Source organism: Contarinia nasturtii, unplaced genomic scaffold (genome assembly GCF_009176525.2).
Source record: "Contarinia nasturtii isolate CC-2019 unplaced genomic scaffold, AAFC_CNas_1.1 Cnas_scaffold_1699, whole genome shotgun sequence".
Classification (NCBI taxonomy): Eukaryota; Metazoa; Arthropoda; class Insecta; order Diptera; family Cecidomyiidae; genus Contarinia; species Contarinia nasturtii.
Genome location: NW_022199032.1, coordinates 3,624,757 through 3,652,281, shown reverse-complemented (window position 1 = coordinate 3,652,281; position 27,525 = coordinate 3,624,757). Strand labels below are relative to the sequence as shown.

Genomic DNA, 27,525 nt, shown 5'->3' with positions numbered 1-27,525 from the left:
AAGACTGTATAAAAACAACAACAACAAAAGAAAAACGTAAAGTTGATACGAACAAAGCATGTCGTGTGCTTTTACTATACAGTAACCACATATCCCGTATCGTATTCACAATGAAAAGCTTACGTATAGTTTAAATATTTATTTATTTGCTTCGGTTTTTCGCAGTTAAACTTATCCAAAACAAAAAAAATGTTCGACTTCGTTTCATAACACTTTTTTGTTTGTTTGTTTCAATTTTTTTTGTTTTTTTTTTTATTCTTTAATTAATTTAATTCTTTATTTAATATAAATTTTCTTAAGTACAATTTATCATTTCCTTTTCCTACTTTCAATTGATAATACTATTGACAAAAAAAAAATTAATGATTAAGTTACAAAAGAAAAGCATCTTCTAAAATATGGATGTTTTATTTAAAAGAAAATTCGTGAAAATAGTTTTCGATTTGTGACGCTTTTAAAAAGCAAATTGTTTGCCAAAAAAAGATTTATAGAAGGATAAGATTACAAAATCTAGGAAATAAAGAAAAGAAATGTTATTAATATTGTAAATGCGCAAAAGCATGAACAACAAAAAATGTATGTGTTTTGTATGCAAAATTGCTGCTTAAAAAGCGATTTAACAAGGGAGACAACAAAAGAAATGTATACTACTCAACAAGTACCTTTTTTTCGCCTAATATTGGTTTTTTATTTCAAAAACAACGTATGTCATACACTCAATTCAATCACAAATATATTTCTATATTAGAAATGAATAAGAGAGTATGTCATCAACCGCTTTTTATGCCTATTTTCTTCAGAGCGAATAAGAAATGTAACCGCTTTCAACATATTTCTGGAGTAATATGAAGGAAGTGGTACGTTTTTTTCAATTCAAAATAGGACTTTTTGTAATTATACGATTGTTTTAATCATTGTTTTTTTTTTTTCTAAATATACGCAATTGCAAATAATTTTGTAATGCAATGGTGTATAATACCGCGCATTTGTTTGTGTGTGTTAGCGGTAAGAATGTTCCTGTTGCATTGCAAATCCATTGCTTGCGTTTTTTTTTTTTGAATACATCATCACAAAGAGCTTGACTGATGTCAACATCATTTACACTGTTGCCTGGTTTCTACTACTACTACTACTACTATTTCGTGTGAAAACTGATAGAAATTCGTGTTTTTTTTTGTTTTTCGAGAAAAAAAAGAATGTTTCCGCTAAAATTGTAATAGCAATAACAATTGTTTGCCTATTCTGTGTTTTTTTCTTCTTCGTTAGAATGTAGCTGTTAATGAAATAGTTCCTTGAATTTCGTATCTTGAATTTAATTCTGAATATTATTATTTATAAATAAGTTTTTTTTCTTTAAAAAAAAGTCGTTAAAATTATTTGAAAAATAAATAACCCCAGCCATAAGCTACGTTTTTTTGTTTATTCATCGGTGTGTTTTGTGTATGCATGCATTAATTGGTAAATGTCCGTTTCTTAAATGGTTTTTATGTTTCGGTGATTTGTTTCATTTTCCAACTACTGGCTTGAAATAAAATCGGATAGTGTCACTACACTATGTGCTTACAATGAAATGTTGGTATATTTGCTCATCTTTTTTCTTCTTTCTCTGTGTTTGCTGAAAAACTGCTGATTCTTATTTCATTTTAAAATTTTGTATATATTTTGTTTTTCTATATGATTTTATGTCGTTTTGTTTTATTTTTTAGCCGTTATTTCTTTCGATTAATCAATTCCGTTGTGCCATTGGCATTGTCATAGCTGTATTTATCGTTATATTCGATATTCTTTTTATTATTAATGTGATTGTGATTAACTGAATCATAATATTGATCCAATGATCCGTTCACGCCATTCACACCATTTAAACTATTTACGCCGTTCACACCATTTACTCCATTGATGGCAGTTGTACCGTTTTGTTTGACTCCATTTCGGACAGCTTCATTTTCCATTTCTCGTAATTTCTTCTGCAATGCGCGTCGTGATATATGGTATTTGTATGTCGATTTATAAAATTCGTTGAAAAGGAAGAAGAACATGACAGCGTGCAAGCCAATCCACCAAACGAACGCTCTTGGATAGTTGCAGTCAATGAACAACAATTGGAATGCATGTACCATAATAAGAACGAATTGAACCTGTTCGAATTGCATACATTGTACATTTTAGTCACACATTATTATTTATACGATACTAACAAAGAACGACCGAAGTGAGCATACCAAATTCAACTTGTCGCACATATTGCAGACAAGCGCACTCAGTTCGGTTTTTCTTTGAAGAAATGTTGATGGGTGATTGATGTGTAATGAAATAAAAAAAAATCGAGAGGAAAAAAAAAACGAATTGCATACCATTTGAAGGGCAGTAAGATACTTTTTCCACCATAAGTATCTTTGGAATTGTGGTCCTAATGCACTGAACAAGTAGTACGAGTACATGACAATGTGCACGAATGTCTGTAATACGAACAAAAACGAAAGAGAAAAAAAAGATTCGATATTAATACAGATACACATGTATCGATTAAAGCATATAGTATGCGAAAATAATTTTAATATGATTATTATTGGAGTGAACAAAAAAAAACACAGTTTTCTTACATTCAAAAGTCCAAAGAACGTGCTGTGACCACCTGTGGAAAAGAACGAAATAAATGCAACCATAATTAGTCATAATATTCACATTAACGATATTATATCCACTATGATTTTTTTTATTCATTCAATTTACGAAAAAAAAAACAATCACAAGAATTTTCCATGAGTGTCTTTGGCAACGAGCACTTCCCACTCTGTGAACTCTTATCATTCACGGAGCAGTGTATAAAAGTGTTCAACCAAAAAGAGCAGGAAAAAAAACAACAAATTAATGTTTTCATATTATATATTAAAAGTGTGTACGCGCGAGCGCGCTGCGCCGACTATAATGCCACCGAAAGCAATATCATCGAGTGCCATTTTAATATTTATTACACGGTTATTATGCGATTGCAACATCATTAATTCATACATTACCTGGTGTGAATTTAACGCCAAACCATACTGACATCGGCATGCAACCATGATGAATAACGTGTAATGTTGATACTTGGCTGTTCTTCTTTCGCAGCACAAAGAAAAACTGCAATCGAAACAATTCGCAATATTCATAAAAAATGAAAAATTATTACTATTATAAATACTTGAAACAAAAAAAAGGAATAAATTATCGAATTACAAAAAAAAAAAAAACATATGAACAAAAAATGCACATTTCGAATGTTCTTTTCGTTTTTGCTAATCAATGCCAACAATTAGTGTTGAAATTGTATATATTTGCAATGACTTTGGCACCAACGAAGCGAACAACCGAATAAAGAACGAAAAATAACCAAAAGAATATAATAATAAATATGTAGAAGGAAAACTCGGACACTTACCGTATCGAAAAATTCTGTGAACTTCGAGAAGTAGTACCACCAACACGCATGAACCATCTATATATCAACAAGAGAATAATTTTTTTTTTTCAGTGAGCAATAATAATTCATGCAACAGGGAAACACACAGGCGCACACACAGCGCAACCATTCAATTTTCATTAACAATCATCGTTTAAATACGATGTCCGTTATGAAATTGCATGGGACAAGAATGAGTAAAATCATCCAAGTGTAAAATTGTTTTGGTTTGATTAAAAAAAAAAGGTTTTTGACTTTGTTGTTTTTTTTGTTTGATTTTGTGTGACTTACCATGAAAACAAATGATACACAATTTTTTTTTACATTAACAAGGTATTATCTACCGCTAATAAATATGAAAATGAAAAACAAATAAAAAATAATAACACAGACATGATAATCTACGCTTTTAAATGATGGAATTGCAACGATATTGTCGATTGATGTGCAATTCAAATGGTTTCTTTGAGTGGATATTAGGTTCGTTTAAATTTGACACCATAAACATGTCTGCTTTTTTTTATATTCGCCACGCGATATGCGTATATAAAAGTTATGTTTGAGCCATGAAATATCTGTGATACTGACACATTGTGTCATATGTAAGCAATTTTATTACATTGAAACTACAACAATTTATTATTTTGGAAACGAAATACTTATATTTTTGATTTTCTCATACACAAATTCTAATGGCACGTGTTGCTATACCCAAAATATTTTCGTCGTTTTGATGGCCATGACAAATGAGCTATTGAAATAATTGACGATCACTTTATTAATATTTAATTGCGGCCTGGTATTAAAAAGTGCATTAGATTAAGGGTAAAAAAAATATATGTCAATATTCAGATTTTTTCGTGTTCAAACGCATATTTTAAAAGGTGTTTTACAATTTTTTTCCCTTCAATTTTGACATGGCAATTGTTTAAAATGCGAATAAATGCACATAAACAGAGTTCAAAGAAGTGAAGTGCGCCCGTAATTGGGCGCAAATATTCAGTGAATTGGAATGGAATATGCATTGAATGGTATTAGACCCTGAAATCGTAATGGAATATGATTCACGAAAATGGTAAGGCCGTTAACCGGTCAAAATAATACTGTTTATAAATCAATCATTTGCACTCGCCAGTTCGTCTCGCCATCATCATCATCATCATCGTCGTCTTTTGCCATTCTTTTTTTTCTTCGATGCTAAGACGATTTTTGTGTGAGAGTGTGTGTGAACACTTTGTTGAACATTCTACAATAGTACGTGAACTTGAAAGTTTTTGATAAATCGTTCGCGAATAATGCGCTTAATCAATATATAATTTGCAGTGATTCATTGGTCGCACAATGTTTTTATTTGTTTCTGTATGTGTTTGTGTGTGTGTGCACACTATTCCTCATTGAATTTAATCGACACTGGCCCAGTGGCCCAGTGCCGAAGTGCCATGTGAAACGAAGTGAAAGAGAGGCAGAGACAGAGAAAAAGTTTTTGCATTTAATATAAGAGCCATAAACAAAATAATTGCATAATAATTGAGATTACACTTTTTTTTGTTTTATAAATATATTGAATGGATGCGCGATGTATATGGCCGTCGTTGAATGAAAACAAATTGATATGATATGTCGCCGCGATCGTGTGCACATGTTTACGATGTCAAAAGTTAATTTCATTGTTATTACGATAAATGAGTGTTAAAATATTCATTTGAATTTTCACTTTCAGTCGATTTTGCTACTCGATGCTGCTGTTGCTGCTGCTATTTATCGCTAAAGGCACATGTTTTGTATTGATTTTTAATTGTTGCTACTGTTGTTGAATGCGTATTTTGTTTTTCGTTTCCGTCATCTTTCGTCTTTCACTTGTATGTTTTAGCCTCATCACATTCACGATTGAATATATGTTTACTTCAACATACAAATAAATGCGATTGTTGCTGCGCACTTCGATATTTTGATTTCGACTATTGATTGTTATTATTGATCGTGAGAACAAATGTCCAATCGATACAATTGTTTGTACAGTGCATACCATGTTGCGAATAAATCGAAAAGAAAATAAACATTTCATATGCGGTTTAGCTATAGCAGCGCCCGGGCAACAACGTAGACACGATTGATTGTTGGCTGTAAAATGTATCTGAATGTCGTAGCGTTGTCATTAATGATGCATCGACTCGATTTATGAATGGGATGTATACACAATGTTTACATTGGCAAATTATATTTGATGATACTTAGCAATAAATTTTGTATATGTTTTAAAAGAGAGACAAAGATATTTACGATAAATGTTTTACACATACCCTTAACGTTCTAGGACTGTTGCTATAATCAACAGGTTGACATCGGAAGTTATAATGTCCGGTTAGCCAACCGGATATTGCTATCTGTAAAGATTTTACAAGTTTCCCAAAAAATATGACATTATAAGCATTACTAGTACTCACTAAATTTGTTAGGAATTTATGTTTTTCTTTCTTAATGGAAATGATAATAAAAGAGAAAAGAGAAACGAGAAAACAATGAGGACATGCATGACACGAACTGGCTGCATCAAGTGGCAACGCATTCATAAATCAACGAAGGCTGTTGCATCGCCATGTTAAGTTTTCCATTTGGAATTTTGGCAATGTCTGTTATGTGTGTGTATGTGTGCATTTGGTAACGATTGGCCATCGCTATGGTTGTTGCGGTATTGTCATCGTGATCGTGGTCGTTGTTGTCCTTGTTCACCCAGTTCGTGTCAACGTCCCAGAAAGTTGATTTGTTGTTCAGTATTTCAAGTAGATTCTTTTTAACCAGTTTAAAAGTTGCAAATCAAAAATTTTGGTGTCAAGATGTTTCAAATTGAAGAAAAACAATCAATTCGATGGTGTTGTGCCTTGACAAAATGGGTTAGGTTTGAATTTCGGTCGATTGGTCACTGGGCAACGAAACATAAGCGACAGAGATGTAAAATAGCTGATAGACGGGTTGTGTGTCTAGATGGTAACAACACATCTAGGCCTCGGTCATCACAGAAATCCATGAAAACGGAAGAAGTTGAATTGCTTTCATTTTTGTTTTGGTATGGATATTAACAAATTTCGCATATTGTGACTTAAGTTGCACTTATATGGACCGGTCATTCAAATCATTTGTACAAGGTTTTTTCTCATTTATTTTACGTAAATTCTTGCATATCTTGTTTTTCAGATTCTCTCGTGTTGCTGACCACTAAATCATTACCAAAAATGTCATAAAACATTGGAATTGGCTGACGTTTTTGGATCGTCCATCAGTCGTTATTATCGTAGGCGTACGACTGTTGAATAATTTCGACACAGTTATTTGAAAACATTTTAACCAAATAAGAACTGATCTCGGTTGAAGTTCATCAGCTGCTCGTTTGCTGTTTTTTTTTAACTATTTAAATACCATTTTTGAACATAAACATTATTCAATGAAGTCATTTCCATTTAAGAAATATTCTACAATATTACACAGACGGACAACAACATAAAAAATGATAAAATACTTAATAAGAATCAACAAACCAAAACCTGATACTTATTTCCCGCTTAAACAAGTTGTTATCAATTAATTTGATTATTCAACACAATGCAGGTTTTTAAAGAGAAAAACATATAAATGTATCAAAAGAAGTAAGTTACCAGAATACATGGTACAACGTTTACTTTGCGGCATTATAGCTTTGTTACGTTGAAGAGCTGTTACAATACAGATACGATACGATGGAATGAGAACTTTCTGTTTGCTAATTTAAATATTTGCATTAAATTACGGATATATTATTTTCAAAGGCGTAGTTTTGGCGTGGCCACTTTCGCTTTCGATTAAAGTGGTTTTTGTTTTTATTACAATTGATCATATGTATATGTGCTTTTTTTGTGTGTGTGTGTATGTGTGTTGAGAGAAATTAAATTTGATTATTGTATACGTGTATGATCATTTTGTTCTTAATCAATCGAGGGCGAACAAATACGTTGCGCTCGTTATTGTTTTATAACATAATGTTCAAGATATCTATCGTTATGTGAACGACAACTTACTCTTGTTGCAGTCGGACTGGCACTATGATCGACTGGTTGACATCGGAAGCTATATTCACCCCACCAACCGCCCATTAGGCACTAGTTGATGTTTAATAGGCATTTCAAAAGAAAACATTTTACTAACTTTTTCTATTGATTTTAAGCAAAAGGGGTATATCAAATCTCGAATCTGGAGGATCTCACCCAAAGTTTAAAAAAAAAATGTTTTTGCCTTTAAAATTCGTTGGCGTATCAGTCATGAAATGTAACGAAATTCTTTATGATCCTTCATATTGAACTTTGAAAAATGTTTGAAGGCAATGAATTTTTGATGTTTGCACTGTTAAATATTTAATAATGTCACAACATTGAAAAGAGACACACAAAAAAAATCATCAATGGATGAAAACGATTACGATCGTCTGATTTTGTGGTTTTTTTTGCTCATTCATTGCATCCACATAAGGAACACATATCAATATGAATACATCATACATAAATTATCTATTAGACACTGTATCATAACATGTTTCACCTTGAAATATTTTACAAACGCAGACATAACACAAATCTGTGGTAAAAATTTCCAGTTTGTATAAAGACGACGACTACGACAAAGAAGAAGAAGAAGAAGAAGAAGAAAAAAAAAAGATTTGTGGATGACGAAGAAGAAATGGTACAGAGCAAACAAACAAATAAAATACACACATAGCTTACATCCGTGTAGATATGGTGTGATGATCAAATGATCGAATTGTCACTTTGGTTTGGTTTTCAATGAAATAATAAATCAATTTGTAAACACCAAAGCGGTATGTATGCGAGGGAATCTACTCGAATATCTTTCACAATCAAAAGAAGGATAGACAGAAAAAAAATGAGTTAAAAATAGAAAAAAGAGAAGCGAAAAGAAAAAAGGAAGATGTTTGATAAAAAATAGATGCTGATGATCGACAGCCACACCACTTACCTCATAGAACAGCCATGCGCTAAATATTACTTGGACAAAATTGTATAAAATAAGTATGTATCTTAAATTAAAGGGTTTACGATTTTCCATAAGTTTAGGGCCAACAACCTGCGAAAAGAACAAAAAGAAGAAGAAAAAAATCAATTAATCACATCAATTTCGGTTAATTCGCTTGTGCATAAAAAATACATAAGTCGCAAAATATTTCTTCTTTTTTCACATGCAAGAATTTCATTTTGTGCACTGCCGCAATTCAGCATTTTATTGTCGAAAACAATTCGGTGCAGATCATGAAAACCGATATATATTTATATACACATCGTAAATACTGTTTCCCAAATATGTGTGAATAAGCAACAAAAAGCACCGATGTGCGCACAGTTTACATTTTGAGAAATAAAAGCGAAAACGGCCATCGTCGTATAATGAAAGTTTATACAAAAACACCAACAACAACCACGATGACGATGACGACGAAGACGATGGAGAGAAGCAAAAAAAAGCGACACGAGTTTGGAAGAGAGTGAGAGTGACAGAGTCGAAGGCCGAAATGCAGTAAAAGCATAATAACGTATGATGGCTCGAAAATATGCGATGACGAAATAAATTAGCAGTTGAGCATTTCTTTTCACAAAAATTCACTTTTCACATAAAAAGGTATTTTTCTTTCATCGCCTTTTTTTCGGCGTATTTATACTGACGCAAGGTTGAGGAATTCGATTGAACAAACGTAAGTTTTGACAATATAACAGCAAGCTTTTGAACATATGTCTGTGTGAATGTGTATGAATGAACTCAATTCCGTATTATTACGAATCACCGAAAATATTTGTTCGTCGGTTTTTTTTTTCATCGTTTGTGACACCTTATTATTATATTCGATTTCAAATGAATCGACGAAGAATCATATTTATAAAAATGGCATTGTATATCATTGCATTTTTCACACGTTCTCTTAAAAGTTTCATTTTTCCAGTCTGGCAATGCAGAGAAAAAGAATTATCGTGCGAATTGATAAAGTCTCATGCGATTTCTTAAGCAATTTGCTTGGACAGCCTCTTTTTGATTTAATATTATTTCGTGGTCACATTGGAATATGCATGTCGTGTGTCGAAAGAGGATTTTTTTTCATTGAAATATTTACCACGTGTAATAAATTTGACCCATGAGACACACACTGTTTGGTATGTAACCGGAATAAAATCCATACAAATTTTGACGTCGTCAACGAATTTTTTGGTGTGCACTTCTCATTTCATTAATTCGCATATTTCAATTTCACTCTGTGTCTACGTTCCTTTTTTCTGTTGTATTTTGTTATCGTTTTTTTTATTCGTTCAATTTTTAGCTACACTATTTAGCCTTCAAGTGGTCGCAAAATTCTTGTAGTCGGTTTCTACGTAATTCAAATGAATTTGGTGAAAAGTCGAAGATTATCGCAGTTATATAACTGCATTTATTTTCGGTTGATGTTGAAAGTAATAGTTATGTTTTGTTTTAGGCTTTGTTTTAGACACGTTGATCGATGCGATTTTAAAGTCTTACATATGATTGAACAATATGTGTTTTCTTTCTCTCTCTCTATCTCTCTCTCGATTTCGATTGATTAACCATTTTTCATGTGTGTCACATTTCGATTGGCAACCTCATTTGAATATGTGAATGGAAATGTGTTTGTGTGTGTGTATTTGTATGTACAGGAAGTGTTTGAATCGATTTGAAAATATGCGTATGTAGAACAATAAGGTGCACTATTGCGGTTTTGTTTGCACATTCATTGACATTGTTTGTTTACGTTTATTCAGTTTTAGTGGTTTATTATAAATTTTACCTTGAAAACAACGGGAAATTGGGTTAAAGTTATGCCGCGCGCGCACCACTGCACTTTTAAATGTGTGCAATGCATTTTTTTCTCATGTGCATTTATAATAACAAAATCAGAAAATTGGAACAAGACATACACACACGAATGAAAAAGAAATGCAATTTTATAAATTATGTATTTCAAAACAAGAAACAAATCAATATTGACCATGTACAGAAGACACAAATTTCAAATCGGTCAATTCAGACCGCCGAAAACAGAACAAAATAACAACATTTGTTTTGTACATCGATCGTAACAAAAGTGAAGAGACGCAAACACGTTTCTCGATTGTGGTGCTGGCCGTTAACAATTTTTGTTGTCGGAAATACACATGTTCTTTTTTAGATCAACTTCATGAATGGTGGATACAGTTCAATGGCTCTTTTCTGTTTAATACATTAACATAATCACGATGTTGAAGTATAAAACCTTGAAATTACCAAAGATTTCGCTTTTCTCGGACACCGTTGAAAAAACAGTGTCGCTCATTCAATAATATAAATACACATATATGCATGCATAAGCATGTACTTAATATAGCTTATAGCCATAGTATTGAAAATAAGAGAAGAGGCCAAAAATAAATTTTGAGTGGACGACTGAAAGGTGCAAATGAAATTGCTGTACATCAATAAAAGATGAAAAAATACAAATTGTGTATATACACCGAAAAGTGACTAACCTTAACAAAATAAGCATATAATAAACATATTCCTAAAGTTGGAAATGGTGACGACATCATTGGCCAATCCCTTGTCCTGGGGTCTGAAAAAATAAACGTGATCATTAAATTGTAGTCACTTAGCAGAAAATGAAGAAGACGACGACACAACAAATCGGAAATGAATCTTCTTTTTTCCTGCAATAGAATTTATTCACTTGGCATTTGATTTAGTTGCATGCCACTTATAATAATAATATATTCAATACATGTTTGCAAAAATGATACAATATTTACACGCGATTTGTGTTTTATGCGCGTGCGCGCCCGACAAACAAACTATCTTAACAACATTATACAAACGAGAATCACTTATGACTTTTAATTTGCTGAAATGTGTGTCATCATGAATTCATATGTAGCGTATTCTGCGCGGTGCAACAAGCGAGCTAACGAATGGGAGCGCATATCTCGCTTTGGTACTAAAAAATGAATTCACATTAAGTGCGAAATGCTGTGCAGTACACGCATCAAACGTGAATTTTGTTACACAATATCCATCCATATGGAAATGTTTGTGTGTGTGCGTGCGCGAGAAGTTCGCACATTGTATTGAATACAGAAGATGAAGAAAAATAAAAAAAATTCGCAAAAGTCATTACAGTCGAACGATCAAAACAAATTCGAAAAATATTACATTACACGCGATTGACACATTTCAATGGTAAGTTAGTGTCTTTTTATTTCGGAACCTAATGGCATAATGTGCGAAACACCGCGCACCTTTAATGAGCAAGTTGAACAAGTGCGAAAAAAAAATCGGAAACATAGCAGATTATACGCATTTTTTGCTCACTCCAACGCACACATTTAATTAATTTCGCATTTTTCAACAAATCATTCTGAACAAATCAGGTTTGAAAAAAGTAAAAAAAAAAATTAAATCCAACGACCATCAATTCAGTTCAGTCGGAAAGCAGGCATAGGTTAAACTTGAGGCTGTGAACCACATGCATCGCGAAGCGGAATTCAAGCGCAAGAAAAACACAACAATTCAAAATCAAAAATTGTGGAATTGACAAAAATTGACTTTCACTCGTCCTTCAACCCGGACATTTTTTTTCTCTCACACAAAAAGAAACGACAGATACATACGAGACACATCGGCTCAATTGCCTCTTTCAATAAACATATTTTTAAAAAAAATATCATGATTTTTCGTTCGATGCATAACAACTGATAACTTGTTTAAATTAGAGTTTGTATGGTATTCCACATTGAGTTTTTGAAATGTGTGATGCTGTTGCTCGCATGTAATCTACACACATTTTCGGTATTACTTGTCTTCTCTTGCTTACAGATGATGGTTTTTCGTTAATTATGTACACCAAGGTCTGGTCTAATAATAAAATGATTTCTTACACTTCTTCTTCGTCGTCTGCTTCTGTTTAATATCATCAACATCATTAAAGATCCAAATTTCGTTATGTATTTGATTGCGGAAAACTTCCTTGGCCAGAATCTTAATTTGAATTGAGCAATGGCGATATAATCACCGACATAGACGACACGACGGTATTATATGGTTGTGCGAGTAATTGCAGATCAAATTTCCGATCATGCCATTTACTTATTTATTAATTTGATGTTTTAATGTGTTGAGATTTGGTTGAATGTGCCGTGTGACCCAAGTCACAAATCTACATATAATATCAATCATTTAATTTAGAGAATATGTGCGTGTCTGTATTTGCCTGTCTTTCGTTTCGTACTTAAACACTAATGCCATCCAATTCTGTTCTTGCACAGTTTTCATAACGGTTGTCTGAATGTGCATATTTTTTTGTTTGTTTCTTCAATTGCAAACTATCCAGTTTGTGTTTAATTAATTCAATTTTCGTTATGTGATAGGCAATAACGCAATTTCAATTGTTGCTTTTTATCGTATTGCAACCTATTCCAACTACCAACTGACCAATCATATTGTAGAAAACAACAAAGCAATTTCATCGTTGTCATCATCGGGTTAGAAAAATCGGTTTTATTATATTTTATTGCTAAAAGAACTGCATACATTTTGCATACATGTATATCGAATAAAAAATAACAATAATATAGATAAATATTACTTACCGCCAGCATTGTCCATATATCTTTGCATACTGTCAATATATCGCATAATTAAGGCCATAGTGTAACTAAATGTAGAATCGGCGAATGAAAGAGAAAAAAAAATACAACAACTGTTATTGAAATTTATATTCAGAACTCGGTTAGTTTGTCAAAGATATTTCAAATTGTTTAATCTTCCGTCAAGATGACCTTCTAACGACTGTTGAGTGTACGTGTTTTGTTAATTCTACAATAACATCCTACGTTACATACACACACATACTTAAGTGTGTACATATTCAGGTTTTCAATTCAGAAGTTTCAACAACAAAACTTCTTGTTTTCCAACAGAGAAAAAAAATAAACTCATAATAAATCAATAGCATTCACCGGAATACACCGGAAATTTTTCACATAAACCATTGTATGTGTGTGGTTTTATGAACAAAAATAAAAATTGTGTCGAATTTAATTTTGAATTATTGAGTCGAAATGGAATTTTTTTTAATTCACGAATTAAAATCAGAATTGTGCAGCAAATGTGTGGAGGATATACTTTATCATTCACTGACCATGATGTAATTAATCGTTCATTGACCGTATTAACAAAAGAATGTTGAAAAAAGAAATCATTGCTTATAAATAAGAATATGGACGTCAATGTTTCCTTGTAATTACATTCATTTCGAAAAGAAATGACGGAGAAGAATCACAAAGTAATCTTTTGTTTATCACGTGCTTGTCCTATAAAATGCAACGAATAAAGAAAATAAATTACTGCTTTTTCGATATTTCGTCGCTTTGTTTCAATCAAAAACCGGTTTGATAAGGATGATGAAATCAAACAGCTTTTTTTTAAAATGTAAGTGAAATGTGCACACAACAACAATTTGATTGAACACTTAAATTCTTGATATAGGTAGAACTTAATTTCCTGAACATACGTCAACGATAAATCTGTCACTTCTCTAAGATCAAAAGTGGTGACATTTTTCTTAAGCGCATAAGCACTTTTTCATTATATACTTTCACGCAGATGTGCGCGTGTCATTTGACACAAAAAGATCGAATGTATTAACATATTAAAGCTTTCGATGAAAATACACTTTCCCTTCAAATATATCGTTCCCACGAAGCGAATATTTAAACAAAAAAAAAATCGCATTTTTATGAAATTGAAAATAATAATGATACAAAAAGATACAACAAAATGAAAAAGATGGCTTTAAGTTTCGTGGCAAACGCAATAAAAGGGATGTGTCTAAGTCATAAATAATCGTTTTATGGTTTACCCTTTTTTGTATGTTGTCATCCGTTTCGACAGAGAAAGAAAACCAAAACAGAAAGAAAAAAATTATTGTTGTCGTTAACGTATGTTATATGCACCAAAATAAATGCCGTGTTATAATTTTTGTTGTTGCTATATGTCGATGTAATTCGTTGATGTGTTTTGTTCGAAGACGCCATTCATGTGCGTTGCTTTTTTATTACATTTAACATGGGATACCATAGAGTATTTTCCATTTGAAAAATGTCGAGCGTGTCGTTTGGCTTGAAAATTCATCGCAGTCAATGATGAATGCGGTGGTAACGGCGGCCAGGAAATTTGATAAGCTCGACTTTTGCGGTCGATTTGCATGTGTGTGTGTGTATGCGTGTCTATTCTAACTTACACGCACATGCATTTCGGAATGTGTATTTGTATGTGTGTAGTGTATTGTACATGCAAATTGCAAACATTGAAACGCAACGGATCTTGTGGGCTGGGGTTAAAATGAAGAGTAAACAAAGTTTATACATTGTTATTGATCGATGTTTCACAAAATGAACAATACGTTAGGTATGTTGTCACCATATTTCTTTGCCCCATTGCAATCGCCGCTTCCCTTGAGTTGTGTCTTTCCCTTTTCCTTTTTCTTTCTCACTCAACCAAGGCGCAAATGTTGATTTTCTTTTTTTAAATTTCTGTAGATTTTAATTAGTGTCATTTTTTGTGCCAGAACAGTACACAATATTATTGTAATTTGTGTGCACCTTGATTCAAATAAGCTACTGCTTGTGTGTTTTTATGGCCCGTTAAAAAATCGATAATACTATGAATTCAATGAAACAATAACAATCATTGGGCTAATTATAAACTAGGAGAACGAACAGAAAATGTCGATTCTCTTTCTGTATGTGTGTGTGTGCTCGCACATACTGTGTAATATACAGACAATGCGAAAGAGAAAAACTGCCCATTCGACTCGTTGAATTGCACATTTATACATCAGCATATTCTATTATTCATATTTTTTTCTTTTGAAAAAAAGGGATACAAATTTACTGTATACTCTATACGTGAAATGTGATCGGCTTTTTTCTAACGAAAGATAGAATGCTACTTGTTTCACACAAAACGCGTTTTTTTTTGCAATATTTTATTTGATTATTATTGGAATTTCATTTATTTCTTCTGTCGTTACTTTTTTTAATGTCGCTTATAATACCCAGTGTACACATTCAAGTTGTCCCATGGCTATTTGCGTGTGTCTGTGCATAGGTAAAAGTGTGCTTAAGCAAGCACAAGTAATAGAACGAACTAGCACACACGTTTGAATAAATAGGTAATAGATAGATCTCTTATGTTGCATTTATTACAGATGAAAAAAAAAAAAACATTTTAATTACTGTTGATGTTGTGACAACATCACAACAATTAATAAATGTGGTCAAAATGCGTCACAAAATTACCAACAAAACTAGAATTAGTCGTGTTAACAAACAAATAGTTTTTAGCTACGATACAACTGTGTTCAGGGCATTCGTTATTTATAAATTACATCACATCGAAATAATAACAAGATTTGTACGAAGATTGATTTACTCATATCAGTAACAGCTATTGCATGGACATTATTTATGACCGTTCAAATTTCGGAATCGTATATTATCAAAAAAAAATCCATGGGAAAAGGTGAATGGAACGGAAATGAACAGATGTAGACAGCAGAGAAGAGAAAATGTAGAAACGTTGTTGTTGTTGCTGGCCACCATCGAATGTGTATAGTCGCGTGTGGACACATCTAGAAAAGTCTATTGATCTTGACTTCAATTTTGCATCGGCATCGAGGCTGTTTATAAATCATACATCGTTTTATATCTTTCTATTTTAATGTGTGGAAACTTTTCTCATTATGCACTTGAAATTGAAACATTCATAATTTGTTGTCTCGTTTTATCGCTGTCCAAAGAAATTCCATCGATTTTATAGCACTTTAGTGAATATTATAGTTCATAAACTTTGATTTGAGCGAACACACACACACATAGCATATTGACAACACATTCTGCACGCTAATTTACGTGTTGGTGCTTAATCGCGCTGTTGTATTTAGTTGCGCGAATGCACGCACACAGTTGCCGCTCTAGCATCAATTGAATTATTGCAGTTTTCTTCTCTCTTTTTTTCAATTTTTAATAGCCGTTTTGCAAAATTGGCTTGAAATAAAATCCAATTTTATTGCAATTATCAACTGCAATGGCTATATATATATATTATAATCGCGACAATTGTCAAGTGTTTGATGTGTGATTACCTGTTGCTGATATGATCGAAATGTGATCGACCAAATGGGACGGTACTAGCCGCGAGAATCTATCGGCGCCCGTGTCATGATTGTAAATAAAATGTTGTTCATTTTGCTATTCATTTCTCAATTACATTGTGTTTTGATAATAATTTACGTTGTTTTTGTTTAGAATATTCATTGCGACAATAATAATGCTATGAAATCGATGACTTGAAAGTGGTTTTTTCTATTAATATTTGCATATAGCATTTTTTTTCACGAACAAGTACGTCATAGTGAGAATTGAATGAATTTAGTATTTTATTGAAAATTCCACTTGGATATGGATTAAAATGAACAACAAAGGATTCTTTTTAATTGTATTTTCCAATGAACAAATCAATTTTATTCTCTATGGAATCTCTATGCATAAATTCACATAAATATGGTGAATGATTTTTGTTGTGATTTCATCGATTTCAGACACTGTGGGAGCACACAAGTGCTGCACTGAACGATCTCTACACCGAATGAGTAAGAGTCTCACTGAGAGGATAGAGAAACAAAAACCGCAATCTATTATTTCCATCAAACTGCAATGACCGATCACAATTAACCCGGCATGACTTTCAATTACACTCGATTACGATCGTTTCCATTTTAATTCAATTAAACTTTAGCGAGATATTGAAGCGAATCCATTAGAATATTTTGATATTTATCAAATGATAATGTTGCTATAGCATGAATCGATTTAACGTTTCGTGTATTTTGTGCGATAAAATTATTCGTTGCCATTTTGATGAATCGGATGGCATTTAATTTTTTTTGTCGCTGTTATTGTTCTTTGATTGGTGGAAATCGTTTTTTTTTTCACCACTTTGTTTATAATGTTTTATCGACAGATATTCCAATGAATTTTTTTACAAAATTTGCAATATTGTGTGCAATTTTGTGTTTTCGTCGAACGAAAAGTGTAAAAATATAAAAAATCCAAAAAAGAACGAACGGATATTGTTGACGAAAAAAAAGAAACAAATTGACAAAAACCGCACCGGACGACGAACCGGTAACATCAGTCGATACTTAATGATGTGAACACGAACAGATTCGCCATAATCCACCAATTCGAATTCATCGTTCAACATTTATCGTATGTTATATTCATTATTTGCAATACATTATTCAGCATTTTTTTACCGATTTATTTTCTCGTTCTTTTTTTTTTGGATTTTCAAGTTGAACTTTGAATGGGTGTTCAAAGTTCCTTGCAAATCAAAATTTTTGGAATAAACATAGGCGAACAAAAAATTGAAAGAGAGAAAGAGAGTGAGGGAACCAGCCCAGCGGGAGCATGATTGAATTGAATTAGATGAGAGCTAGAATGATCGTCAACATTATTTCTATAGAAAACTATGATCAATATGTGTGTTGTACTCCAAACGGACACGTAAAATAGTATAAAAGAAGAGAAGAGAAAAAAAAACACAAAACAAAAAGCTACCCGACGCATTAACAAATGCGATGAAATAAGTAGCTTGCCTCGTTATGATTACACGTTTTTTTTTTCTCTCGTGTGATAGATACTATTTATTAAGACGCTATTTTGTTGTGTGAACATGTGTGCTGGTGTGAGCGAGCGCGTGCGCTCATTTTTAGTCTTTTGTTTTTGTTGCCGTTTTTATTTATTACAAATGCGACGCGAAAAGGGCAAAGCTTCCTGAGACAATGTGAATAGAAAGAAAGAGACTGGAGAGGTAGGTGACTGGCGCTGCAAAATCAAATATCTAAAGTCACCTTTTGCGAGTTGAAATCAGAAAATCACGTATAATTGATGTATCATAGGCAAAAGCATCGTCAAACAAAATCTTTTGTGATAACAATGATTTTGCATTCTTTTACAAAATACTGTCTTACATTTTAGACTCTTCACATTTGCGTGTGTGTGTTTATTGTTTTTGGTGTTTTTTCTCTCTCTTTCTCTTTCTCTCTGTTAATATTTCGTCCATCGCAAACACTTTGGTTGGAAAATTACAATTTCCATTTTTGTCGCGATTTGTGCACAAATTCAAATGTCGTTAGTAGCTAAATGAGTTCGCGTGCGAAGGTTTCTTCAGCAAAGCACTTTTTCGAATATTTTGAAAGCGCTTTTGGAATTAAATAGATATTTACGAAAAGCAAAGTGAGAAGAGAAGAAAAAAAAATAACAGATACAAATCAAAGCAACACAACTCACACATAAGTTGAAACAAGTTTCATAAGGACATGAAAGGTCATCGAGACTGAACGCAAAAGGCGCAAAAAAGTGCAAATCGAGTTCGCTCAAACACACACACATTTTGTTCGCTTCTTATTCGTTAATTTGTTCATTCATAAAATTTTCTTTAAATTTTTACCTCGAACTTGGATATTGAATTTATTTACTCTTTTTTTTTGGTGCAATGTATTCGCACAGACGGTGAGTGAGAGAGCGCAAATACGCGCACACACCACACACAACTTGATACTTCTGATCTACTTTGCAAAGCTCAATGTGGACTTGAGTAATCGAGTGTAATCAAGTGCAAATATGTGAATGCGTGCGTACGCAACAAAATGCCTCCCATAATTACGCTTAATCAATTATTCATTTTAGTGGTGCGCATTTCGTTGTATGTAAAAGTAACGAAATCATTTAACGTACACTTAACTACATCACACTCAAACGACACAATACGCGCTGACGAAAAAGAAATAAATTTTCAAATGTTTTGCAAGCACAACAACAGCAGCAGCACCACCACTTACAACAACAACAACTCAAAATAAAACAACTAAAAATGAAGTAAAAATAAATTGAGATCACATGCTATTTCGAATCGTATATTTAAAAAAAGAAGAAAAAAAAACTTGCAAGAAGCAGAGTAAAAATAAATAATTATGACAATGTGCTCTTTAGTATGCACATTTAATTGGGACGAACAGAGACACTATATAGAAGTGTTCGTAACTCGATTTTAAATAGAAATACACGCACACTCAATCGCTCGCACTATTTTATGAATGATTCCAGCATTTTGTAAATTGCACACAGCATTATTTAAACCTACATATAGGTTTGATTGAACGATAAGCCACAACAAGTGGCTAATTTTCAGTGCAGCGTCCGTTTGGCGGTATAATTGTGTAAAATGATTTGTAATGAAAGACAACGACGTCTCTCTCGGCGTGCTGCGAGAAGAACGATTAAAGAGGCATCCGTAAAGGCAATGGAAAACACGTTTTTGCTATGCGATTCTTATTATTCTTTTTTTGCTTTCGTTTTTCAACTGAATCGAATGCTTTGTTTCATTGAAAGAATGACAACAACAAAAAAAAAGAACAAAATTGCACTCGGACTTTTATCGTGGCAACAGCAACAATAACAACATCATATACCGGTCATTCAAAGCAACTGCAGCATTTAGAGCTGATTTACTTGAATTGACTTATTATTGCATAGTTTTCAAAATGTCCTCGAATTAAATTCATATTCTTTAACAACAACAAAAAAAAGCACATACAATTCTGTGTCAATAATCGACATTTGTGCTTTTTCTATCGATCTCTTTTTTTCGCTCTTCTAACGCTTGACAATTGTATACAGATCGAAACGATTCTCGATACACATATATATATATTTTTTTTCCATCTAATTTGCGCACACTTTGAACGACACACGAAGGGTTACGTAATGACATAAATGTTTCTCTTTTTTGCTCTCTCTTTAGTACGCATACTAGACGAAATATCACATTCAAAATTGTGCCGGGAATCGGTCATTTTTCCGGATCCATAAATTTTCTCTGACAAATTCAATTTGTTGCAAAATCTGTGCGCAAATTATTTGGGCTTTTTATGTGTCATTGGCAACAATGGAATTGGAGTAGCTCATGTTATTGTGAATATTGGCGCTGACAATCGAAAATAAAACATATGCATTCACAGCATTGTTCCTTGTTTGGTTTGTCGTTGAATGTTGTTGATGTGTGTGTTTGTTTTTTTTTTTTTGTATCAGATCAGCGAAAAATGCAAATTGTACACTTCCTCTGTCGAATGATATGAAAATTAAAGCATATATCGATGTGTGTGCGCGCAATGGGAACAATGAAAATTAAAAGCTCATACGATAATGATTTTGGGCGAGTGCGCTCACGCCTCTATCCGATACAAGTGTGAAAATATACATTTTATTTATATATATCTTGGCAATGTGTGATATTGGTTATTCGCATAATGTGGCCAAAAAAATAAAATAAAATAAATATAATGAAATTTCACATTGAAACTACGAAATCTTCCAGCTGTATGTAGATATAATATATATTTTACGAAAATCGTACGTGTCTGCTTTACAGAAGTAGTAACTTTCGAGTTGTCCATTGAAATAAATCGAAACAAAATGAAAAAAATTGAAATTATTAACGAATTATGTTGAATTAATTGGACTGTTTTAATTCGATTGAATTCATTTTGATTTCTTATCAGAAAACAAATGATCACAATCATCGAAAGTTCAACAATTATTATTTGTATGTTTTATTCAGCATGTTTTCCGTTGCGTCACACACCAGCATATATGCGATTTTGACCTGTACACACAAATTTATGACTTATGCATGAATGATAATATAGAGCGGTTTATTTTCTTTTCGCAAACCACGACAACAAAAAAAAACAGCAAAAATCTACTTTTCTTGTGTATTTCGTAAAAGGTGTTTCTTTCACCACTGAGATATTAAAAAAAAAAAACAATTATATGTAAGTTTAATCGATCGCTTTGCTCGCCCAGTCACCATCAGAGCAAATCGGATTTCATAGGCGTTTTCTTTTTAAAATGGCCCCAACCAATTAAAACCAAATACAAAAAACTTATCAATAGAACAACTTTGATAACATCACTTCAATTTCGATTAAAACAATTTGAAATGCAATTGACACATTGATAGCTTTAATTGAATATATATATTTAAAAAAGCGTCACACAAAATGCTACATAAAAATTGTGTCATATACACACAGATGTGTATTGATCATATTCAACTTACCGCTTAGAATTTATATCACGTACTTTAGGTATTTCCTTTATTTAAGAGTTTCACTTTTGTTTATTGAGACTGCAATTTTGTATGTGAATCGATCAACTGATTGAAAAATGCTTTGATACAATATCGTTCCGTTTGGTTGTGTGTATGTCTATTTCTTTCAATTTTTTTCTTCTTCTCTTTTTTTTTATTATTATTATTTTTTCTTCTTTTGCACGCGATTGATTGAAAACAAAACAAAAAATAATCTTTTTTTATTAGCGGATGTTTGCGTTTACTTCAGCGTTTATGCGTTGCTTAAGCGCAACTGTCACAAGCGGACTTTTTTCTTTGTTTTATTTCACACTATCGGCTATTTTGTGGAACAATTTTTAAATTTAGGTGGTAGTCGTTTGTCCTTCACTTTAGCTGCACAATCGCCTGTGTGTTAACAACGATAACAGAAAAATGTTAAAAAAATAAAAATAAAATATAAATATATAACATTTGTATTACAATTGCTGATGATTTAACCTTAAAACTAAAAATTTTGTTTTGTGTGTGTGTGTTTTTTTGTTTGCGAAAAAGAAGCATATTGGCTAATGTCAAATAAAATGTGGAAACGAAGATCAATGCGTGCGATCAAACACTTGTTACAGTGTGGATCTTTTGATAATGCGGCGAATGATCGATTTTCGATATTAACACACACACACACACAAATTGATGTGTGAACGATGATTATACGGGCATTCTTTTCACATAAGTTTAGAGCAAAATTGCAAAAAAAATGATGAAAGAAAGAAAAACGAAATAAAAAACCGAACGAACGAGAGTGACAAAAAACCACCTAAATATTTTACTTCGAATACTAACAATAACAAATACAGTGATCGGTATCGTAATCGCAGCCAGTAGCTGTTGCTATGCTTATTATTATTGTTATGATTAATAGTGTGTGTGTGCGTTTTTTTATTTCATTTCAATTTTTTACATAACTCAATTGAAAGTGAAAGAAGTAACGCACAAAAACGAGAAAGAGAACGAACCGAGAAAAAGAGAGATGATTTAAACCGTGTGGTGGCATACACACACACACCAGAAAAGATCGCCAAAGAGATAGAGAGAGTAAAAAGAAGAAAGAGAGACTGAGAAAACATAAAAACATGATTTGACAAACAAGATTTCTGTTTGATTTTCGACTATGGATGTGTCGCGTGTTTAAACAAGACCGAAAAAGAAAAAATAGTCTTATGTGCAAAAAAAACCATATGTAATTTATGTATATGGTATAGGCATGAATCGGGACAAACTTTTCGTTACATGAAACGATCGGAAAGGTGCAAGAGCGAGAGCCAAAAGTGCAATAAGGATGGATGCACAAAGTACGGTGTTCACATCATCAATAAGAGCAATCGACAACGGCGACATTGACGGCGTCGTAATCAAACCAAAGAAAATTGTATGAATGTGCCCAAGGCGCAAAAAGAAAAACCGAATCAAAACAATCGTTATGAAGACAATATTTTTTTTTAAATTAAAATTGGCTCTTTTGGCTGTGTGTGTGTTTGGTCAAAATGAAATGATAAAAATCGATCAATAGAGTACGAAAACCATCTGAATATCTTTTGGAGTGCGACGAGTTCGATGTTGATAATTTCCATGAGCGGAAAAATGTCGTAGCGTTGTGTTTGATATGTGCGCCACATAAATACGCACAGATATAATAATCGGTGATTTAAAAAGCGAACGACTGGCTGGATGGTCACTTTATTTATGGTTGTAGTAGATTTACCGATAAATAGAAAGCACTAAAACTTGTGTACAAGCTAAAAAAATTTTTTTTGTTTTACTTTTATTTTAGCTTACTCTTTTCTTCTCATACAAAATATAATCAAGTGTTATGTACTTGTCATGCATGTATTATGTTGCAATTCATTTGTTTATGATTTATTCATTCGGCTATTTGTTTATGTTGGTGTATATTGATGTGTTATCGATGTGTAATATGTTGTAAACAAAAAAGAGAAGTAAATCTGTCTGGATATATATATATGTGGAAAATCCACAAACGCACACACAAACCGAAATGACACGAAAAATTAAATATGTTAATTAACGATGTAATTTTATTTTAAAGATTTACTATGCAATGGACTCTGTGGTGAAAAGTGTGTTCACCAAAAATGTACCGAATGAATGTTTACTAAGATACGCGGTCGCGGGCTCGCAAACCCAAGAAAGATATTATGGGAAAAAGTGAATGAAAATAAAATTGTGATGGAATCGTAAACGAAATTGCACATTGAGGCCAGGTACACACACATTCAATTACACGTATGCCGAAAATGGAAAAAAGAAGTATGATAATGCGAGAATTGCAAAAAAAAATGTCACACAGCCTTCTATTGGCGATAACAAAGTAGACTATATTGCACAAGGAAATGTGTATCTATTTTGCTTTTTGTTTGTTCAAATGAACCTCCGATTGATATTCCAATGGAATTGACGATAAACTTTGGCCGAAATCACTGTATGCATGATATAATTTTTCGTATAAACACACTAAATGAAACTGAACACTTGATTAGGTGATGTATGCGCGCGTATTTTTGGCCGATTATCACATATACAAATGAATATTAACGAATGCGATTTGATTCCAATTGGAATTCGAATAAATCGAAGAAAGTTAGCCAATGATATGATGTTATTTGAATTTCAGTGGTTTTTTTTTATCATCGTTGGCTGGACGCGAATTTTAATATTTGTTTTTCAATAAAAAAAAAATTGTACATGTATATATAATAGATATATACTCATATGATCAATAAAGATATGTTTGCTCTACGCTAAAAATTGTTCAAACGTTTTGTTCATTGATGTCCATAAAAAAACACGAAGTGTCCAAGAGACCGCGCGTGTTCAATGAAAATTATAATGAAAATATTAGATATGATAAATCACTTTGATAAATCTACTTTGATATGATATGGTGTATGGTGCATTTATTTTTATAAGTTTTTGGCGCTGGATAATTTAAGCGATACATTTTGTCGTCTTCTTCGTCATTTCTTTTTAAAGAGAAAAATAAATAAATAAATTTAAACTCGAGAATACCAATCAAATGTTGTAATTATATGCGCGGTGACAATATTATTGCCACAAAAAGAAAACCGAACCCAAATTACAAATTTACGATAATACTGAATGTTTACTGAGATCAAGCGTTTTAAAATGCACGATTTATGATTTCGGCGAGAAATTTTTATCTCAAATTGTTTGAAGTCTGTCACACATACATTTAAAAACAACAAAAAAAAAATACAAAACAATTCTCAAATATTTTTTCAACCGATACTTTTTCGCTTCTTATTTTTTTATATGTGAATAACAGAAGAAAAATAAAAAAAAATTACTTTAAATTAAATTTGTATCTACAGCTAAAGAACACCTAAGTTGATTAAAACACTACTAAATTGAAACTAAATTTGAATGCTATAATCATGTCAAGTTTTGCTCAAAACCCCTCTATCGATTAAATGTGCTTCGTTATATGTATTGGTTTACATGTACACAGGTGTATAGTGTATACGATATTTTGGCGCACGTTTTCCCTATATTGTATCAAACATATACATACAAAAACCCGGATTGTCTGTGTGTATGTGTCATATCGTTCGGTTATGCATTTGTATTTCATTCACACTGTGGCACACGCATCATACGGCGACTATCGTATTTGAGCACGCAAGAGGCAAATCGTCGTCACCACACATTTTCGTATCGTTCATCAACAACATTTGTTACTTAACAGAAAAATAAAACTCACATACACACTGCATATATAAATGCGAAAACAAGAGAGACAGAGAGAAAAAATAAATGGTATATTTTAGGCCGATAAACATGTTGAATATATCTATAGGAGCAAATTTAACTACTGACCAACTGTCAACATGTTTTATTATGATGTACTATATGTATGCGTACGAAAACCATACCGATGCAGAGCACACTTATACATGCAAACTGGCGTATCGGTTGCACGCATACGATTTATCGAGTGTGCATAAAGGAGTGTGTGTTCACACATTTCGATCTAGCGATTTCGGGTATTTCGCTCTTAGCTTTTGGATACTCTAGAGGCTTTCCGACACACAAATTGCACATATCATGCGAATATGTGCCGGCGTCAGGCTTTCCGAAAACTTCGAGACTACTAAAAAAAACCAACAGAATTTTAACACGAAAACGAGTAAACAAAAAGACACATAGAACACCGATAACCAAACATATAATTCACATTCGTCAATTTTCGCCAATCATCTGTATATACAATTGCGAAGACGTGCAAAACACTGTCACCCAAATCAAAATCCAATTTTTTTAAATGAAAAATCAAACACAATTGAAAGATGTTCGAAATTCCGATATGATGATGATGCCATATTGATTTGGATACGCAGAATTTTGATATTTTTCAGTTTTAAATTCAATTGAATTTCAATCATGCAGTCATGTATTTTGATTATACAGTTAATTGCAAAATATAGTTTCGTTTTATGCAGATTGCAGTACGAACAATGTCGAGCACCATACTCTATGCATATTCTGATTGATATATGGTGCCGGATGATGTGCATTACAAATAAATCGGTGCATTGCAAATTAATTTTCCCGTATATATTTTTTTTATTTGCACTCAATTCAAATGAATAGGATCGAAAAAAGATGTCTACAAACATTTTACGGTGGCCACTTGAAAAAATAAACAAACTCTGATTTCAATCAACTTTTATGAATCTTCGTTTCATTGCATACTTTGATTTTTTTTTTTTGTTCGAGATCAACTGCATATACATAAATTAATTTGAGTGTCTGGGGTTTTATTTTTTCGTGTTCTTTCTTTTTCTAGCAAAAAAAAACACATATCTTTTACTGCTGTTCGTGTTCATTTTGAAGCATTTTTATTTTCTAGCACGGATAAGTAGTTTTTTGTTAAATGTGTGATTAAGTGGGCTTCAGTATTTAATGTGAATTTTATTGATTTGATTCACAAAAAAAAAAAAAAACAGTTTCTAGCATTTCAAGTAATTTGTGCATCGTTTGTGTGCGTGCAATCGAATCAAATAGCATAATAATAAAATAAAATTAATGTGCAAAATCAACTAGTTTTGATATGTTTATTTTTGCCTCGTTTAAGTGTTCCGTGTCTTCGTAATAAAATAAAATCAAATGTGGGAAAATCTATAAGGAATTTCAGAATCTACGTCATCACTGCACATAAAATGTCGTTTTTGTTCCTTTATATACATCTATTTAAATGAAGCTGAAGAGGAAAAAAGAACATTGAAAGAAGAAACAGAATGGGGAAGAACCCAGCGATTTCATTCCATTCTTGTTGGTTTAATTGCCATTGACATGTTATTTATTTACAAAGATCTGTGGTTGGTCAGGCAGCTAATGGCAAACGTGCTTAATACTACATTGATTACGTACATCGGATGGTCTCTTTGGCACATGATTTGTTGTGTTGCCGATAATTCTAGTAGTTGCACTAGCCACAATATTCTCTGGAATATTCTATATCATTAATTATAAACATAGTTTGGGAATCAAAACAAATTCCGCAAGTGGCGCGCACGCAATAATGATATATGATATGCCGTAAAAAAAGAACGATCGAATGACCAACCAACCAAACCAGACAAGAAAAATGTAAGAAATTAAAAAAAAATTACGCGCTTCTGCGCTCGTGCGCCACACGGCTCTCTCTCTATATGTTCACTTTTTTCCGCTAAATTCAATTTTTTTTTATCCAGTAAATAAGTTGAACTTTAGAACCA

General features: G+C 32.4%; 1 protein-coding gene across 4 annotated transcripts; it reads right to left on the bottom strand.

Moving 5' to 3' along the window:
* Positions 1–126: 126 nt before the first annotated feature.
* Positions 127–25,207, bottom strand: LOC116347156 (elongation of very long chain fatty acids protein AAEL008004-like). 4 transcript variants are annotated; one of them, XM_031777638.1, is made up of 12 exons: positions 25,096–25,207; positions 21,701–22,117; positions 13,105–13,169; positions 10,993–11,075; positions 8,444–8,551; positions 7,492–7,572; positions 5,743–5,826; positions 3,422–3,478; positions 3,018–3,123; positions 2,604–2,635; positions 2,355–2,459; positions 127–2,138 (listed from the first exon to the last, which is right to left on the bottom strand). In XM_031777638.1, the coding sequence occupies exons 3-12, from the start codon at positions 13,160–13,162 to the stop codon at positions 1,710–1,712; spliced, it is 1,143 nt and encodes a 380-aa protein (XP_031633498.1). In that variant the 5' UTR covers positions 13,163–13,169; positions 21,701–22,117; positions 25,096–25,207; the 3' UTR covers positions 127–1,709. The 4 variants fall into 4 exon arrangements, with proteins under 4 accessions (XP_031633498.1, XP_031633497.1, XP_031633495.1 ...); XM_031777637.1 differs by lacking the exon at positions 5,743–5,826; XM_031777635.1 differs by lacking the exon at positions 7,492–7,572.
* Positions 25,208–27,525: the final 2,318 nt, after the last annotated feature.